This window comes from Pundamilia nyererei, unplaced genomic scaffold, assembly GCF_000239375.1.
Source record: "Pundamilia nyererei isolate P.nyererei 1_Seehausen unplaced genomic scaffold, PunNye1.0 scaffold00045, whole genome shotgun sequence".
Lineage (NCBI taxonomy): Eukaryota > Metazoa > Chordata > Actinopteri > Cichliformes > Cichlidae > Pundamilia > Pundamilia nyererei.
The window spans coordinates 1,866,761-1,885,256 of NW_005187446.1; the positions used below are offsets into that span (position 1 = coordinate 1,866,761).

Here is an 18,496-nt window from a genome sequence, read left to right on the forward strand (position 1 = left end):
CATTCACATCGCTGTGGAGGAATTTTGGCCCACTGTTGTTTGCCAAATTGTTTTAATTCAGCCACCTTGGAAAGTTTTGCAGCAGAAATGACTTGTTTAAGGTCATACCAAAGCATCTCAATCATATTTAAATCCAGACTTTAAATAGGCCACTCCAAAACTTTTTTAGAGGTGGACTTACTGGTGTGTTTCAGATCATTGCCCTGCTCCATAACCCAAGTAAGCCTCAGGGCACAAACTTATGGACAGAATGTTTTGCTTCAGGATTTTTTGGTAGAATTCATGATTTCAGTAATTACAGCAAGTTGTCCAGGTCCTGAGCCAGAAGACAAGACAGCAGTCAGGTTTGCAGTAGGAGTGACAGATGGGTTCAGAGTGTGGGTGGGATTATTTCAAGTGTTGGGCTGATGTTGAAGGTAAGAAGAGAGAGTGATATGGAGGCCTGTGGCGACCCCTAAGGAAGAAGTAAAAAAAAAAAAAGAAGCAGTTTAAGACTGAAGTTAAAGGTTTCATCTTCACTTGAACTACAAAATAAAACTTTGACACTTTGGGACTCAGCATGTCCTTAGCAGATAAATTAACTCTGATGGGAAAAGAATAAAAAACAAGCGAAAACGGACACCGGAGCGTCTCTTCTTTCTCACTCACCGGAAACAAGGCATTCATCAACTTCCTGTGTCACGGAGCTCCAGGGAGACGGAGCAAAAAAAGCGGGCATACCGAAGTCTTAATTGTTTTCTCTAGCTTCGAAATATTTGAAAGCGCATATATTTGTCTTGTAAAGCCGAACAACTGGCTCCCGTGGATCATTAACTCCCCGGATCCGCTTTGGGCTCCGAAAAGAAGCTCATTCATTCGGCGTTGGTAGCTAGCTAGGAGCCACGGGCCCACTATTCTTCTGGACTTTGCTACAAGCTAGTTAGCTAACGTTAGCAGGCTAACCCATGCGAACACGTTTTCTTTATCAATGATTCTGCTGTTACGTTGTAAACAAATACTTTGCCGCTAATATATGTTCTAGTTAAACATTTTCGATAAATCTGTCGTTAGGTAAGCTACTAGTCGAGGCTAACTTTCCGGAGCTGCATCTGCAAGACACTTGTTTTTAAAAGTGTTGTTCACTTTGTTGCTAGCTTAAGCTAGCCACCGCCAACTGAGCAACGCAATCTCCGAAAGCGTAGCAGGCTTCAGCAGAGAGATGTCGGACTTCGACGAATTCGAAAGACAGTTATCTGAAAACAAACAAGGTAAATCACTTTTTCTTTTTGCATCAGCAATTAGAAACGCCAATGGTGCCTTTGTTTGTACAGGCCGCCATCAGTGTATCCTACTGTGGCCATGTCTATTTACTGGAACAGTATTAGCAAATTACTAGCCCACAGTTTTACGGGAATATTGCTCGTCATTTTATTCTGTTGGATGAGCATTTTTCCGACTTTTCTGTAAGTTTACCGGTAACCAAATACAAACTAAATAAAGGTTACTGTTTCTTTAAAGCATTGTAAGTTTATATCATGAGTCAAGACCAGCTGACTGAATAATTGGTGCAGCTAGCATTCATTCTTTGCAGCTGTTGCGTGCACTGAACGTTTCTAATCCAGATTACTATTACTACTAGATTATTGCCTCTAACTTTTCGACACACAACCAGTAACTCTACCAGTTAAAAAAAACTTATCCGACACAGACTGTTTTCAAGGTAGATTTGTATAGATACACGCACACTATGAGCTGCATCCGTGTAGTGGATGGGGTTTATTAAATTCTACGAGCTGTTATTCACGTTATTAATCTATAAAAGCTGTGGTCTTGTTTTTAAAATGCTACCATAACCAGTATTTATTTATAAAATGCTAACGTAACCACTTTAGCATTTCCTTATAATTTCAAATATCCTGCTGTATAGCACTACAAGGCTTATGGTCTTATGTCTATGTAAAGTTTATTTGGTTTATTTTACCAATCTGTAAATTAAGCTATGTGTACACCCATACGGTCCACAGGACTAATATTGTGTGGTCTCCATAGGGCTTCAGAAATACCTTGTGGCCTATGGACATGGGCTTTTTGTTCAACCATAGACAGGGAGCAGTGGATCTTTTTGGGTCCTGTAGGTTGTGAGTGGATATTCTGTATCCAGCTTGTCTGAATGGATCCTACAAATACTCTTTCAAATTGTTATGATGCAGTTTTGAGGCTGTGTTAATCCTTTGAGCCATTCTTCATGGCCCTTGCAGTTTTTTTTTCTTTTGCTATCTAGGAGTGCAAGGCAGTGGGAACGAGGTGTAGTTGGATGTGGATTGTACATTTCAATTAAACATCCACAAGATGATCAGTGTTAAGTGTCACCTCTCACTGGTTTTAATGCTGTGGCTAATTGGTGTATATACCCAGCTAGCTATGTGTCCCATTTATGTGCAGTCATGCAAGTTATTAAACACTTAATATTTAATTCCTACAGCTGAAAGGGACAAAGAGAACCGCCACCACCGTCGGTCCTCGTCCCGCAGTCGCAGCAGAGAGAGGAAGAGGAGGAGCAGAGACAGGGACAGACGCAGCAGAGACCGCCGTGGAGACAGTAAGGAGCGGAGACACAGACGCAGGTTAGTACCACATCTGGGCCAACAAGCAGTCAAAGCTACTGTGTTGCATCAAGAATCGCCCCACTATACTGGAATGTAGTGTACATTGTATAGTCATCACACTGGCCGAAAATAAAGCATCTGCAAAGAATAGATCAGATTATATTAACCTCTGGACACCTTCTTAGTACAATGATGAAAGCTACTTGTGAGTCCAAGTAAACTTGGATCTCACAAACATGTAAACACTAAATTTTTGAAGTTTTAAATTGCCCTATATATATGCAATACAAATGTGTTGAAACACCAGCTTGTCTAAACACCCTCGACTTTGCACTGACATCCAGCCAGTTTCGTGCCGCACAGTAGGTGGCTGCAAATTCCAAACTCAAGCACATGCGCACAAAAAACTGACACTATAAAAATTTGTTATGTTTGCAAAATGCAGCCCTCTCCTTCCTGGCTTTTGCTGTCATCTGTTCTTTTTCTTTTGTTTGTTTGTTTGTTTGTTTGTTTTTTCTGTCTTAATAGCATATTGTGTTGCTGTTCAGGACAACAAATGCACTTAAACACATTAATCAGAACTAAAAACTAGCTTAGGCAATGAGCTTCTGCCACTTCCTGTCGACTGTGGAACTCATCATGCAGAATATCAAGAGTCAAAACTGTTTTTTAAAAAGAATTTCAGGTCTATTAATAAAACTCCAGAAAGAATCTTTTCTGAAACGTAGATTATTTGCATATTCACTCTGAAGTTGCATAATATCGGGTGTCTCTGAAATGTGCTCCCACTTTTTCTCGTGACAAGCCTGATCTGCAGTCTTTGATCAAATCTCGTTAAGCTTCTTGCTGTGGGAAAATTGTCCGTTCTTCTAAGAACATCATCTTTGATACCAAAGAGATGAAAGCTTGCCTGTTGACGGGGCAACACATAACCGTATGTGTTTATGCTCACGATTAGCCAGTCTTTCCTTCACTTTCACCTTTGGATTGCATTTATATACAATAACTTTTCATTTGAAGTCACACATCTCCTTTGTGACTGCTTCATTATGTTCACTCTCTTGCGGACTTCTGCAAAGTTTTCCAGTTTCCTGCTTCTTATTGGCTGTGAATGTGACCTCTTTGCTTGACTGCTGCTTGACTCTTTTCTTTCTCGGTACCAGTATAAAACGCGTTACTTGCAGATATGCAGTGTGAGTAGTTACAAAGATGTAATATCTGGCTCCTCAATTTTTAACGATGTAATTTATGCTTTCATTGCCTCATTAATAGTTTGAATTCGTGCCAGCTGTGAGGCTCACTTAGTGACTGACTTGTATTCAAAATGGAAGCTCTAATTTTGTCAAGTGGAAATGTTGGTTAATGTGTTTATTATTTGAGAGAAATGTGAAACCCTTCCGATGTCATTTCAGCTCACCATCCAGCTTCCCCCAGGACAATGCTGGAAGGTAATACAGCAAACTAACACAAAGCTGGTTTGTGCATTACTGCAGCAACTGGATTTTAATTATCTTCTTAGATTCTGTCTACCGTTTAGTATGTAAATAACTGCCTGGATGAGGGTTTTCTATCCCTTTTATCACCTTTAACATGAGTTTTACAGTGTTGTGATTGAAATGTAGTCTGTTTTGTTCATTTCTGAAATCAAACCATCGTTTCCTGTAGTAGTCCAGTGTGAGCTAATGAGAGATATGTTACATGATGATTGTGTGTTCCTCAAACAGCCGTTCTCCCCACCGTGAGAAGAAGAAGAAGGTGAAGAAGTACTGGGATGTCCCTCCACCTGGTTTTGAACACATCACTCCCATGCAGTACAAAGCCATGCAAGGTAACCATCCATTTTCCTTCTCGTCTCATCTATTTATATGTTTACTACAATATTTGATTCTGCCTTACTTGAATGAAAGACACCTTTAAAGTGGATCTATTATGCTCTTCCTTATTTTCCCATCATATTTTAAACATGGTCAGTGTGTGTAAAATTACTCGTTTTCACCCTTAACAGAAACATAGTAGAACTAAGGGGCTATACCAAGGCCCAGCTTAAGATGAAAAATGATTAATGGAGTCCAAAAATGCAAAATATGAAGAATAGAAATGAGCATAATAGTTCCACGTTTATGTGCGTATTAATCTGCCACATGGCTTTATTGAAACAACAGAATGAGGTTGTTAAATATTTCCTGTCTTCACGCTCCAGCTGCAGGCCAGATCCCAGCTACAGCCCTCCTGCCGACCATGACTCCAGATGGCCTGGCTGTTACTCCAACCCCAGTACCTGTAGTGGGTAGCCAGATGACCCGACAGGCTCGTCGGCTCTATGTGGGCAACATCCCCTTTGGTATCACAGAGGTGAGTAACAGGACAGCATTTGACTTTGGCTCCTGCCCTATAAACATCCTGCAGTAATTTATACTTGTGTTTGGTTGTTATTGTGCAAATTAACACAATCTATTATTTTTTCCCCTCCCTTATGTTTAGGAGTCAATGATGGACTTCTTTAATGCCCAGATGCGTTTGGGTGGTCTCACTCAGGCCCCCGGCAATCCCGTTCTTGCAGTACAGATCAATCAGGATAAGAACTTTGCCTTCCTTGAGGTGAGTCAATTTTCCCATGAACACTGATTGTTCTCTCTTGGTATAATACTAAAACCTTATTAAAATACGCAGTTTTGAAGTCAGCCATCTTTTGTCTTGTGTAGTTCCGTTCTGTGGATGAAACAACACAGGCAATGGCCTTTGATGGCATCATCTTTCAAGGCCAGAGTCTTAAGATTCGCCGTCCCCACGATTACCAGCCCCTGCCCGGCATGAGCGAGAACCCCAGTGTCTATGTGCCTGGTATACAGACAATTAATGGTTTTTAACTCTAATTACTTCTGGCACAATTCTCAGCAAATTGTAATCTGTGTGAACTCAATTTCTCCATTAATGTTTCTGTCTGTTGCTGCTCCTGCAGGTGTGGTGTCCACAGTAGTCCCAGACTCTGCTCACAAGCTCTTCATTGGTGGCTTGCCTAACTACCTGAATGATGACCAGGTCAGTGTTTGTGCCTTAAACAGCTCATATTTTCTTATAAGTGCAGTACAGCTTGTTCAGTATCAATTGTTCTGCACAATACACTTACACACTCACCTTGCAAAATGGCCCAAACAACACTACATTGCATTCTGTTATACTTTGAGTCCTGTATTTCTCACATGACTAAAGATTAAAGAACCCCAGAGTGTACTCTGGTCTTTCTTGTGCTTTTCTGAAAAAAAATGTGCATACATCGGCATATAATTTCCACTAGTATTGAAACATAGAGACACTATACTTACTGTTGGAAGAAGCGAAAGAGAAGGAGCATTGTGTTATTCTTTTTATGTTTGCTGTCATGTTACCCAGTAACACACCTTGAACAGTGGTGTCATGTTGGGAATGTCTGGTGTTCATGAGACCTGTTGGAAACCATTGGAAATGCCTTGCAGTGACCTTTATGCATCATGTGTGCTAGGTGAAAGAGCTGTTGACGTCATTTGGCCCTCTGAAGGCTTTTAACCTGGTGAAGGACAGCGCCACAGGCCTATCCAAAGGATATGCCTTTTGTGAATATGTTGATGTCAACCTTAATGACCAGGTAACCAGTCCAACAGAATATACAATGCTATCTCTGTAGTATGAGTTTTTGAAGGCATGGTTTTCAACGTTGTTATGTCATTATAGGCTATTGCTGGACTGAACGGCATGCAGCTGGGAGACAAGAAGCTTCTGGTGCAAAGAGCCAGTGTGGGATCGAAGAACGCAACTCTGGTAAGTGTCCAGGAGCTGGACAGATGACAGCGGGTGGTGGGAGGATCGATGCTCTTTTAGAGAGTGTAAAATGCATAAAGATTGTTTGGCCACTCTTCTCCAGCAATTCAAAACACATTTTCTCAATATTTTATGAACCAGCAGCCGACACTACCTAGTTAAAGCTGCAACCACACCTACGAAAACGGTGATTGGAGACCAAACTGAGTTTAAGCTGGACTGAGATTGTTTGTCTGGTGGGTGGCAGTGGCCAGTAGTTGTTTTTTTTTTTTTTGTTTTTTTTTTTTAGCTGTGAAAATGGATGTAAAGAATATTAAATTGTTGGCTTTATACAGTTTACTGTAAAATGTAGAGAAAGCTGTGCTATAAAATGCCTCATCTAACCTTTGTGTGTCTCCTTCCAGTCGAGTATAAACCAGACTCCAGTGACGCTGCAGGTGCCAGGTCTGAACAGCTCCGTGACTCAGATGGGCGGTCTGCCCACGGAGGTGTTGTGCCTGATGAACATGGTGGCCCCTGAAGAGCTGTTGGATGACGAAGAGTACGAGGAGATTGTGGAGGACGTCAGGGATGAGTGCAGCAAGTACGGCCAAGTTAAAAGCATTGAGATACCTCGACCTGTCGATGGCCTGGAAGTGCCTGGAACCGGCAAGGTAGGAGCCGTTTACATTTGACTTGTGGTAAACAATGCTGTGAGATGTTACAAGCCCTCACTGCTTTTTTTTAATTTTTTTATCTTTTTAAAAAATTTCAGATCTTTGTGGAGTTCACATCAGTTTTTGACTCCCAGAAGGCCATGCAGGGGCTGACAGGCAGGAAGTTTGCCAACAGGGTGGTGGTGACCAAATACTGCGATCCAGACGCCTATCACCGCCGGGATTTCTGGTAGAGGGCGCATGACGAGAAGAGGGGAATGGGGAGGGTGTGCACTGCCAGTTTCCAAATCAGCCCCCAAAGTGATTATTTTTTTTTGTGTGTGTGTAGCGCAACGTTGCAGGTCGATCTGGGAGTATTATTTGTTTGGCAGTGGTGATATCCAGATTATCATTGGAGATCTTCACGAAATATTCAGCAGTTAAGACAGAATTGGAAATGGAGGAGGAGAATTTATGGGGTTTGTTTTCAGTACATAATAAAAGGGGGCTAGGTTTGGTTGCTAGTGGTGTAGCTGGGTGGGTGGGCAAGTTAAAGATTTTTGAGAAAAAAAAGTGTGTAATAATAGGTCCAGGGGTTGGGCGAACATTTTTTATACTTTGTGAGACAGGGATGTCATTTCTGGGTGGGAGGGGGGTGCGCCACACTTTAAGGTTTGTATTTAAATGGAGTTAGCCTGTTTTAAGTACATTAGGAAGGAGCCGCGGTAGGGCACTTACTGGAAGATTCTGGTTGGGGGGTAAAAAAAAAAAAAATTTGTGACAGGGAGGTTTTGGGGAGATGGAGAGGAAGATGGGAGGGCATTTTCATTTGACCATCCAGTGTAGATACACAGTAGTTGTAACATCCACTTCAGCTTTTCTGTCATCATTAGAAAGGCAAAAGAACACTCTTATTATTATTTTTTTCCTCCACCCCCTGTCTGGACTCTGTCCTTTCCTTATGTTCCTTCATTTTCATCAGACTGCTGCCCCCCACCCTTCAGGATGATCTCTAGAAAATCTGTTGTCTGATTGGACTCTATCTGAATGTCAACTGTAATTGTTCTGATACTGTGTGTAGCTTCACTGATTTCAGCTGTAATATCACCCTGCATTCAGTCCCTTAGAATAACACAAACTGCAAAAAAAAAGAGAGAATTTTTTTTTTTTTTTTTAATTATGCGCTTTCTTGTTTTTGTTCTAATTTTTGCAACTTTTGTCACGTCCATCTTTTGTGAACAGCATTTTAAAGGTGAGATTGTTTCGTCTCAGCAGTTCAGCCCTGATTTAGTTTAAGAGACAATAAAGACAGATTGGGAGGGGATTTCATGGGGGGATATATATTTCTTCCTTACCAACAAGCCTTAATGTTATTACATGTCAATTTGCTATTGAAAGAAATATGGCTTACCCCTCTACCAATGATGTCTATATATTCATGTATGTTACTGTCTTGTCCTTCAGCCAGCTCACATTTTTCCTTGTTTCCCAGCAGATTTGGGATGTAAGATGTGTTGGATCCAGTTGTTTGTTTGTGCAGCGTCTCACCTCTGACAAGACCAAATAAACATGAGACTAATACCCACGACTCATGTTGTACTGCAGAGTGAAACTAAAATCACAAAATGCCAGATTTGTCTTTCAAAAAATTAAAATCAGAGTTAAAAGTAAAACTAATACTACAATCTCCTTCAGAAATTTGGGGGCTTTGAGGAGATTATTTAGGGAAAACAAATAAAGTAACCTGATTTTTAAATTTTAGTGTTCACTGTTAGTCATTTTTCTGCTGTTGAGCTATTTGGTAATTTCACTAAATCTGAGGTCAGCTGTTGGGTTGATAGAAAACAGTCCCTGTGTACGTAGACACAATCTGCTTATCGCTCATCTCCCTCATCTTCTGCCCTGTATCCTCTGAGGACCACATGTTCAAACTGTATGGGCTTGAGACTGTGCTTTCATTTGATCCTTTGGTTTGCTTTACAGCGCTGAAAGAGAGACTGTGTCAGTGATAACACTTTAGAGATGTTACTCCTTACTTTCTGAAAATCTGCTTTTCTTTTCTTTTCTTTTTTTAGTGTCTTTTAGTTTCTTTTTCTCTGGAAAAAAATGTGATTTCTTAAATGATTTAAAACCTAAAAGCCACACATAGTTTATAAAAGCAGAAGCAGTCTTTCATTTGTCCAGTTTGTTTTCAAATGTTGATTAAAACATGAATTTACATGACTGCTTTTCTTCCCTTTGTGCTTCCTTTTCCTGTGCACGCCCACATCCATTCACCACACCGTAGCACAGTTAATAATGGAGATGGAGTAGACTGGAGCTACAGTCAGCTTTACTGACCTGATAGCATAATTAATCAAACTGTGTAGTTATTGGTAATGTCCAAATGATGGTGCTATTTCACAGTCACTAGACTGACTTTTTATGTAAGAGTAGCATAAACATTGGTCACACACAGGGGCCACAACTGCCTCAGTTCTTCATGGTATAGATTCAACAAAATGTGTGAAGCATTCTTCAGAGATTTTGATTCATACTGACCTGATAGTTGCATTCAAGCAGCCAGTTTGTGATGATTTGAGCTTTGTGACATGGTGTGTCAACCTGCTGGAAGAAGTCATCAAAAGTGAATAGATATAAAGGGATGGACAACAATATTTGGGAATACTGTGGCATTTAATTGATGCTCAGTTGCTTCTAAGGGGTCCAAAGTATGCCAAGAAAATATCCCCACACTATTACACCACACCCAGACAGCCTGAACCTCTTGTACAAGACCGGATTTTTTTTATGTTTAAGCCCAATTCTGATCCTACCAAACGAATGTTGAAGTAGAAATCCAGACGAGACAATGTTTTTCCAGTCTTGTTCAATCTAGGTGTAAATTGTAGCCTCATTTTCCTGTTTTTAGCTAACAGAGAGGAGCATGCTCTTCGGCTGCTATAGCTCTTCTGCTTCATCGTTCTGTGTGTTTTGCATTGACAAATGCTCTTCTGCATAGCTCGCTTGTAACAAGTGACTGATTGCCTGTCTTCCCATTCCTCTGATGTTCAGCTTCAACTTCAGCAGGTCATCCTGACCACGTTCTCAAGCTTTAAATGCATTGAGTTGCTGCCATGAGTGATTAGAACAGGTGTACTTAATAAAGTGACCGTGAGCATATAGTTTTCATATATATAAAAAATCCAACTGAATCATGTCAATCTTGATGATAGATTCAGGCTTATTTTGAGCCAAGTCATTTATGTTCTTCCAATTAACCCATTTATTTTTCTACATCTCACAAGGTACAAAGAGTAAGGCAGAGCAAAAGCTGGATTGTCTTATTCAGCCTGGATTTCATGTAAAATGGTTACAGAAAACCAACTACACTCTGTCATGCAATAATGTCCTGTGTCAGCTCTATACTACCCATCTCTATCTGCATCGCTGCACCTCACTGCACAAAACCCAGCAGCAGCAGGGCCTCTGATGCAACACTCACTACCCAGTAGTTCCCTCAGGACAAAGGTAAATCAGCAGCTCTCTCATGCAGTTGAAACCATGTCCACTGGAGCAAAAATGGAGAGCTGACCCTGAGTCTTTTAGAGATGGCTGTCTGTCATGAAAGCCGCTGAATGTTATTGGCAGCCCTCTCTCAAGTGCATTGTATGCCCTCCCCAGGCCTAACGCTGCAGTAAAGGCTTGTTAATACATTATCTCCCTCTAGTGGCGGATGCAAGACTCTGGTGATGGTCATTGTCATTCTAGGCAGTGCATCCCCATTGATCTTCATTCAAAAAGATAGAACACTGCAGCAGTGGGAGAGTGCAACAGTGGAATAGAATGGACACATTGAGTACATGATCCAGTTTGTATTTAATCCACAGGAGGTTAGACGAAGTAAACACCTCACAAGAAAGAACTTAATAATACGTACATGTCAAAAACATTAGTAGAAATGTGTCCTGTTGATGTTCTTCCACCTGTGTAAAAATGTCAATGATTTGCAATAGAAGAGATCAAACATTAATGCAATGCAGACAAGCCATATTTGTAGTGTTTATCATTTAGAAAAGGGTCAATGGGCAGGAAACTGGAACTTTAAAATATGAATCTACAGAGTAACATAACTGTTACTAAACAGAACATGTAAACTGCACAAAGACTGCAGGCAGCTTATCCCAGGATGCATGAATTAATGTATAAGGTAATGGTGATGAAATTTGGGAATTTATAGTTGTAGTTTACATACATTCATTCATCAATGTTATGGTAATTATGGGCATTTAATGACCACTTTGAACTGTTCTTTTTCCCGGGTGGGGATATACGGCATCAGATATATACATCCATCATATTAATATTTGATCTATTAGTAAATTCCATCAACATCCATCAACAAGCTTCTCGCATTTTGTGGTTGGATATTTTACTACTCTACTTGGCAGAATTGGTAGAGTTCATTAAAATTGGTTGGTTTCCTGGCACAGACACCTTTTAAGCATAAATACACAAATATACAATAGGGTTGAGTTCAGGGCTTTGGTAAGTCCATTAGCATGGCTTAGTTTAGCATTAGCTAATGTTAGCCTGCTTTTCAAAACCACTTTTGTTTTGCTTTTGTTCGGGTTGTTCCTGAACATGCTTGTGATTATTGACCCAACAGTGTCCAAGTTTCAGCCATCTTGCTGTTGATTCGAGGTGAAGATGAAGAATTTGGACCGTGGAAATGTGCTGATATACCTGAATTACTTGTACTTACATTTACATGTTTAAAATAATGGATGATCTTGGAATGTTTTTTTGGAAATAGCTTCAAGAGACCTTCACAACTTCTCTAAATCTGCAGTTCTCCTTCTTATAACTTCATTGACTTTCTTGCACTTTCCCATTGTTCCCAGCATTGGTCAGTCGAAAGAGTGATGTCAAACAAATCCTTTGCATGCTGGAAAAGAGAAACTACCCTGCCCTTGTGGTGTTAAAAGGCTCTCGAGACCTTTCAGCACCACTTATTAAAAGTTTAAGTGCACATATAAATTTGGTGTATAGCTGTTAATGTGTACCAAGACACATACATTAATATATCTTAATAAAAGCCATCCAGCAGTATGACTGAACATTAATTTTTTACTTTAATCTAGTTATTAAGTCTTACCCCTGAAAAGATTGAGGGTTTTTTCCTAACTGTCCACATCGCTCTCAGTGATCTCCAGGCGTACACCAAAAGGTCAGTTTATCTTTTGCTGTCTCAGTGGCATCTGCCTTGACAGCTGCTGTTAATAAAAATGTGTCTTTTTCTCCAGGAAGATATCATAGAGCATCGTATCAGATCAGTTACTCGTTGATCTGTTCAAAAATTAGATTGATTAACAACAATTTACTACCTAATAGAAGGAACCTGTATCTCGTTATGTGACACAGTGGTACATTGAATTTGCTTCAAGGTCCGATGTGTTGTTCCTTCAGAAATGCTTTTCTGCATACGTTGATTGTAACGGGAACTTATCTGAGTTACTGTTGCCTTCCTGTCAGGTCGAAACAGTCTGGCAGTTCTCCTCTGACCTCTGGCATCAACAACGCAGAGACGCCCAGAGAACTACCGCTCACTGGCCATGTGATTGGCTGATTATATATTTGTGTTAACCAGCAGGTGAACAGATATAAAAGTCCCCCCTTTCCCTTACTACTCAGGATACTTCTGCAGTCCCTTTTTTTGTTTTATCAAGTTCATTATTGAGTTTTAAAGCTTTTTGCAGGATTGTTCGTAGTAGGAAAATCATCAGATGCTTCAAGTGGGCAAATACTCTTAGTCAGTACTACTTAGCAGCATGAAACTAAGAATTTTCTGTAGCTGTAATATGCATAAGTGTGAACGGCATGCGCATGAGTGCATACATGAGCGTACAGTACAAGCATAAATCAGCACTGCTGACAGGGGCACTACAAGACATATGAACAAGACTGTTCATATCAGCATAATGTAGAATATTGATGGCCTCCAACTGCCTGTGGACACTTAGGATCTATCTTATATGATGGATGAGCAGTGGTGGTGTGTGTAATTAGAGGAAGCGATTTTAAAGAATTGGCACACATGTGTGCCTTAAAACAGATAGCTGTCCTCCACATTAATTAATCTATCATGGATGTCACGCATTTAGCATGTGACCTCTGTCTGAAGAGGCCGTCTGCAGACTGAAAAAAGGAAAAGAGAAGCAGAGTTTGACTTTTTTGGACATTCCAGGTGTTTATTTCCCTGTCACAGCCTGCGGCCTACTTTGTCCCTTTTCTGCGATTGTCTCCTGTTATGTGTTTCTGTCCCCGACTCACTCTCGGTTTGCATCCCCCACCCATCCCCGCCCTCCCTTAGTGTTGCTGGCTGCAGGGTTTGGCCTCCCTCCCTCTCTCTCTCTCTCTCTCGCTGTGCCACGTATGTAACCTAAACTGTGGAACGGCCAAGCAGGGATGGGCCACGAGAAAAGCTTTCCACAAGATCAGCCTGAGCCTCTGAAGTCTCCCTGGACCTTGTTCAGTGAGGAATGAAATGGGGGCTGCACATTCTCATTTTCCTCTCTGTACCGCTTCATTTCAGCCAGTGTTGTCCATTTCGGCAGCTACCTCAGACTTCAGCATTCCCTTACAGTTTTTACTCCCCTTTTATCTCCTGTTCTCATACGTCTTTTTTTCCCCTTCTATATGCGTCCCTGCATGCTGTGGCTCTTTTTAAACCCCGAGTACACTTTCAATCTGTCTCTCTGTTAGATTTTCACCTCTTCACAGTGTATTGTGTTGCTGTAAAATGCTGTTCTGGTCCCTCTCATATAAACACAGACTCCTCCTTCACTCTTACTTAATGTCATTAACAGGTGGCTGTCCGAAATAGACGCACACACACACACAAACAGCAAGGCTGTCGCAGATACAGAGATGTTTTTTATCATGCTGGCAGGCTTGTCATCATGTGAGCGGACCACCCTGCAGCAACTTTCCTTGCTGATTTAAAATTTGAAACATTTATGGAGCATGAGCTGGATGCTGTTGAGATTAAACGTGAGGTGTAAGCACAGTCTGGGGGCCAAACACCAGACACACACCCACCCACACACACACACACACACAGATGCACACGCATTTAATGGGCAACAGCATTAACCAACCAGACTCCAACCCCCTTCACATCCCCCACCTCTACTCCTTTACACTCACTTTCCATAACTCTTACGTTCCTCTCTCCCACCCCTTTCCTCTCTCTCTCTCACTCTCTCTCTCTCTCACACTCACTCTCACATCACTGCTCTCCCCCCTCTATTAAGTTTCATGCTTCTCTTCCTCTCGAACTGAACAACACACACGACACAGGTCAGATTTATTCTTCTTTTCAATCAAGTGCATTAGCCAGCTGTTGCTTTCTTACGCCCACGTGTCACACAGGTGGCGGTGGCTGTCACCGGTCAAGCGGTAGAGAGAATTTCTCATTTTCACGACAGAAAATGCAGCATGAAGTTATATCCTGTGTTCAGACGCTTTAGAATTTAGGCTACTGCACCAAAGTTTTCGTTGCATTATAGTATATAACTTTGTATACATGCTCTATATACCCTGCTAAGGATAATCCTTCACTTACTGCAAAGTAAGCACTTGTTTGTGTCGCCCACCCTGAGAGCTGCTTGGCTCCTCTGAGCCGTCTGATCACACTGTGGTTAATATGAATGTAATGTGATCAAGGTTTGTAATTCTATGACCACTAATTTGGCTGTCAGCAGCTGCAGTATTGATGTCCTTTATTACAGTTAATGTTGGAGGGTTATTTTAATGCACGGTTGCTATTCCATACCTTTGGTTCACTAGTCACACGTATGTATCTGCCTTTTGTTAGCTATAAAATGATTTTTACCCCAACTGTCACTTAGTGCTTGTTGATAAGATGATATTATTGTTTATTGACATTGCAGAACCATCTTCTCATGCTCTGTGTAAATGCTGTCTGCTCTTACTGAATTGTTATTATTGTGATTATTGCGGGGCAGACGACACGCAGCACGACTAAATGACAATGAAATGTTTTTTGTTACATGTTTATTATGCTTATTATTATGTCTCCTCACATACTACAAAGTATCAAAGACAAAGGCTTTGCGGTGAGACTTTGCACATGTTGCCTAAATAAAACCTCTGATGCCGTCAGCCCAAAGCTCTGAATTAGGTGATTCGCCAACTGTGCGTGGCCTGCTGGTGCTGCTTTCCTAACTGGCCAGGCCTCTCGCCTCCACTCTGTGACCTGTTGGACCTCACAGCAGAGTTAATTACTGTAGCCCCCTCTCTCTGTCAGAGGGTTCAGGATTGAATTATCACCTCTCGTGCAGACCATCGACACCGTTGTGCCCCGTCACTCACTTTGTTTAAATCGCTCCAAAGGTCCCTCGCTCACAGTTGAAAGTCTCTGTAAGCTGGGACCAAACTCGTGCTGAAGCACACATGTGCAAGTGCACAGCCGCTGCTACATATTCCCAGTTTTCCTGGTATAAGTAATGCAGCCTGAGAGGTATTTGTGGCAATCCATTATCCCCTCAGATCAAAGGGGATCTGTGTCTAAGCCAGAGATAGTGTACCTGCTCAGAGAGACGATGGGTTGTCAACTCATCTGGGAAATTGGAAGCTGGGTGGTCCGGTGTGACACTATGGCGTTATCTCTCACCTTGACCTTGCACAAACCTACTCCAGTAGCTCTTCCAGTCGAATTGTTTCTACATCTCCTGCAAAATCTGCCATATGGCTTATCTATTGTTGGCTGAGAGCATTTCATATGGCTTTTAGGGAGGGAATACTGTAGATGCTGATAAAGCTGTTGGAAATTAAATATTACGCTGGTGATGAAAGGATTTTGCTCTGGTGAAGCATATGCTGGCTACTCTTTCATCTTTCTGTTTCATCTCTCTTTTTCAGAGGCCTGGACGGAAAACAGACAGACAGCTCTCCTGGTCCTTGCCTCCATCTATCCCATTTTGTCATTACCTCACTTCATCTGCCCCCCTCTCCACTTCACAGTAGTTCTATTCATATCTCTTATGTCCAGCCCATTTATTTTTACTTGATCTTCTCACTGCTTTTGCTCAATTTTCCCGTCCATCACAGGACAACTGATAGCTCTCTTGCAAACTTTCGCCTTCCGAACCTAAAACATCTCATTATTTGATTCTAATTAAAACACTTTTCATCTATTATCTGCTTCTCTAATCTTCATTTGAGGTGTCCCGTCCCATCCCCTGTACTTCTTCGGTTCTGGCCACTTTAGATCAGTATGTGGTCCAACTTCTTTGTACAACAGGATGAGGAGGGTCGCACAGGGGTGGCAGGACAGAGTGGAGGTTTGGCTGGAATGAAAGGTGGTAGAGGACAGAGGCGGATCCACAAGCTGAGCGACAGCCAGGAGGGAAAGATCAAGCTGGCTTTCTTTGTCTCTATCGTCGGTGTGACCCTCACGGTGCTCGGCATGGGGACAGAGTTTTGGGTGGAGCTGGCCCAACCAAAGAATTTCAGCGGCAACCAGACCTGCCAGCTGGCCCATTACGGCCTTTGGAAGGGCTGCATCCGCACCCTACGGGTGGATGAAATAGACCCAGAGAGGACAAGCTGTGGTCCTGCTGATCTACCTGGAGGTGAGACCTCAGAGTGGTGTGTGTGTGTGTGAATTTGTGTAAATCTGTTTGATCTGCACAAGATGAGCTGGTGAGTTTCTGCAGGGACTATTTTGTGTTTAACTCCCTGTCTGCTTTCCTTGCAAGTCTGAATTGAAGCTGCCACCATGTTACAGTATGTGTATCGGTATCAAAGTGGATTAACAGCAAGGGGTCAGAGACTGTTTGTGGAAAGAAGTTGCTGACATCACCCTTAATCACTGCAGGTTTTCTGTGCCATGACAAATGTTGTAAAATAAGAGTGAGCTGTCATAGCTGATATAATGTATGCCCCCTGGGAATACATTTGTAGGTCTTTGTATCTGAACTCATAAGAGGCGGAAAAAAGCTCTGTTGCCACTTTGTTTAAAAAAGTCATTTGCATCCAACGCGAACAGTCTTCATTTTTCTGAGCAACATTTTTCTGAGTTTTGATATAGATTTAAAAATAAATGTATTCCTTGTGTGTATGTACACTTGTGTGGATTTGCAAAGGAATAATGAGAGTTGGGTATCTGAAGCCGCTTGTGTAGATACAGTATGTATCTAGGTCATCCTACAGATAATGTGCAAATTGAATCATTAAAAAGTATAAAGCGTGAAAATGCATTCAAGTGCATAAACACAGTGGTGCTTTATCAGTTCGGATCCTGCTGGACCAACACACAGCAGCATGCAGGTACAATATACAGCATATTTGTTGGCAGTCATAACATGATCTGTGTAACAGGGCATTATTAATATTAAGATTTTCTCCTGACTAAGCATCGAATCATCTCCTGTTTTACCAAGAGTGCAGACAGGTGATAAAGGGGCAAACCAGAGGTTTATTGTGCTGACGGACATTCATGTTTAGAGTAGTGACAGGTTCTTTCTAAAAGCACTTTATTCAACTTGACCATGGTTATGTTCTCCGGAGTGCGCCGATTATCTGCACAATGACCTATTTCTGTCTGAAAAGTGAGTCTGGAGATGGAAAGAGGCAGGTACTGGAGGAGAAAGACTTGCTCCTGGAATCACACATGTCTCGTGGATTCTGCCAGGACCCAGCAGCGGTCTGAAGAAACCACAAAGTCTCTTTAAATTTCAGAGACACAAGTGGTTCACATATACAACTTAATGATCCAGTTTTCAAGGATTATTTATCTATCCTTTGCTAATTTATCTTTTGTGCCTCTTTGACTGCTTCGAGCTGGCAGATATGATTCCAAGATGCTCTGTTGGTGTTTGAGAGAAGCCAGTATGCTTCTGACAATCTTCATCACACGTCCCAACACTGTTGGCCCACGCCGCCTGTCACAGATGGCCGTGGGCTCATCATGTTTGCAGGAAAACAAATGTTTTTGCCATCTATGGTTCCCCATTTCACATCCCTGTTTACATGCCTCTGGCTCCCGTCCCGCTCAAAGTGCGGCCTGACGATGCCGTGTCTGTCATCCCGACACCAGCTATCCATCTTCGCTGCCTGCTGGAGAGAAACATGGCGGCTCAATAATTACAGTCTCAGCAGGGGTAGTGGGAGCAAAACCAGTTGACTGTGATAGCATAATGTGTTACAAAATCAGTATGGTTGACAAATGGACGGTCTGCTTCATTAAAAAATGTTTGCAAATGCCCTCAGCCACAGCTATATTTGTGTGGTGAGGAAGGATGTCAGAATATGTGTGTGTGTGTGTGTGTGTGTGTGTGTGTGTGTGTGTGTGTGTGATAATGTAAGACCGGAAGATATGATCTTGGAGCACATAATTTTCAGTGGGTGAAAGTCATCACTATGCACTTGTGAAGCCAAACGGAATCTGACTACTTCACAGTTTTTGTCTAAATA

General features: G+C 41.7%; 2 protein-coding genes across 3 annotated transcripts in view; both read left to right on the forward strand.

The window, feature by feature from the left end:
- The first annotated feature begins 631 nt into the window (after positions 1-631).
- On the forward strand, positions 632-8,603 carry u2af2a (U2 small nuclear RNA auxiliary factor 2a). Of its 2 annotated transcripts, none has more exons than XM_005731982.1 (12): positions 632-1,247; positions 2,462-2,603; positions 3,998-4,033; positions 4,310-4,413; positions 4,786-4,937; positions 5,067-5,183; positions 5,288-5,444; positions 5,545-5,624; positions 6,085-6,207; positions 6,294-6,380; positions 6,785-7,033; positions 7,135-8,603. In XM_005731982.1, the coding sequence occupies exons 1-12, from the start codon at positions 1,199-1,201 to the stop codon at positions 7,267-7,269; spliced, it is 1,431 nt and encodes a 476-aa protein (XP_005732039.1). In that variant the 5' UTR covers positions 632-1,198; the 3' UTR covers positions 7,270-8,603. The 2 variants fall into 2 exon arrangements, with proteins under 2 accessions (XP_005732039.1, XP_013766055.1); XM_013910601.1 differs by having other exon boundaries at positions 633-1,247; positions 5,288-5,426.
- A 5,670-nt stretch (positions 8,604-14,273) lies between these two features.
- cacng6b (calcium channel, voltage-dependent, gamma subunit 6b) overlaps positions 14,274-18,496 on the forward strand; it is an 8,026-nt gene continuing 3,803 nt past the window's right edge. Inside the window, exons 1-2 of the mRNA XM_005731984.1 lie at positions 14,274-14,356; positions 15,941-16,653. Coding sequence (XP_005732041.1) covers positions 16,296-16,653 — 358 coding nt within the window. The 5' untranslated portion in view covers positions 14,274-14,356; positions 15,941-16,295. The remainder of the gene's footprint in view (positions 14,357-15,940; positions 16,654-18,496) is intronic.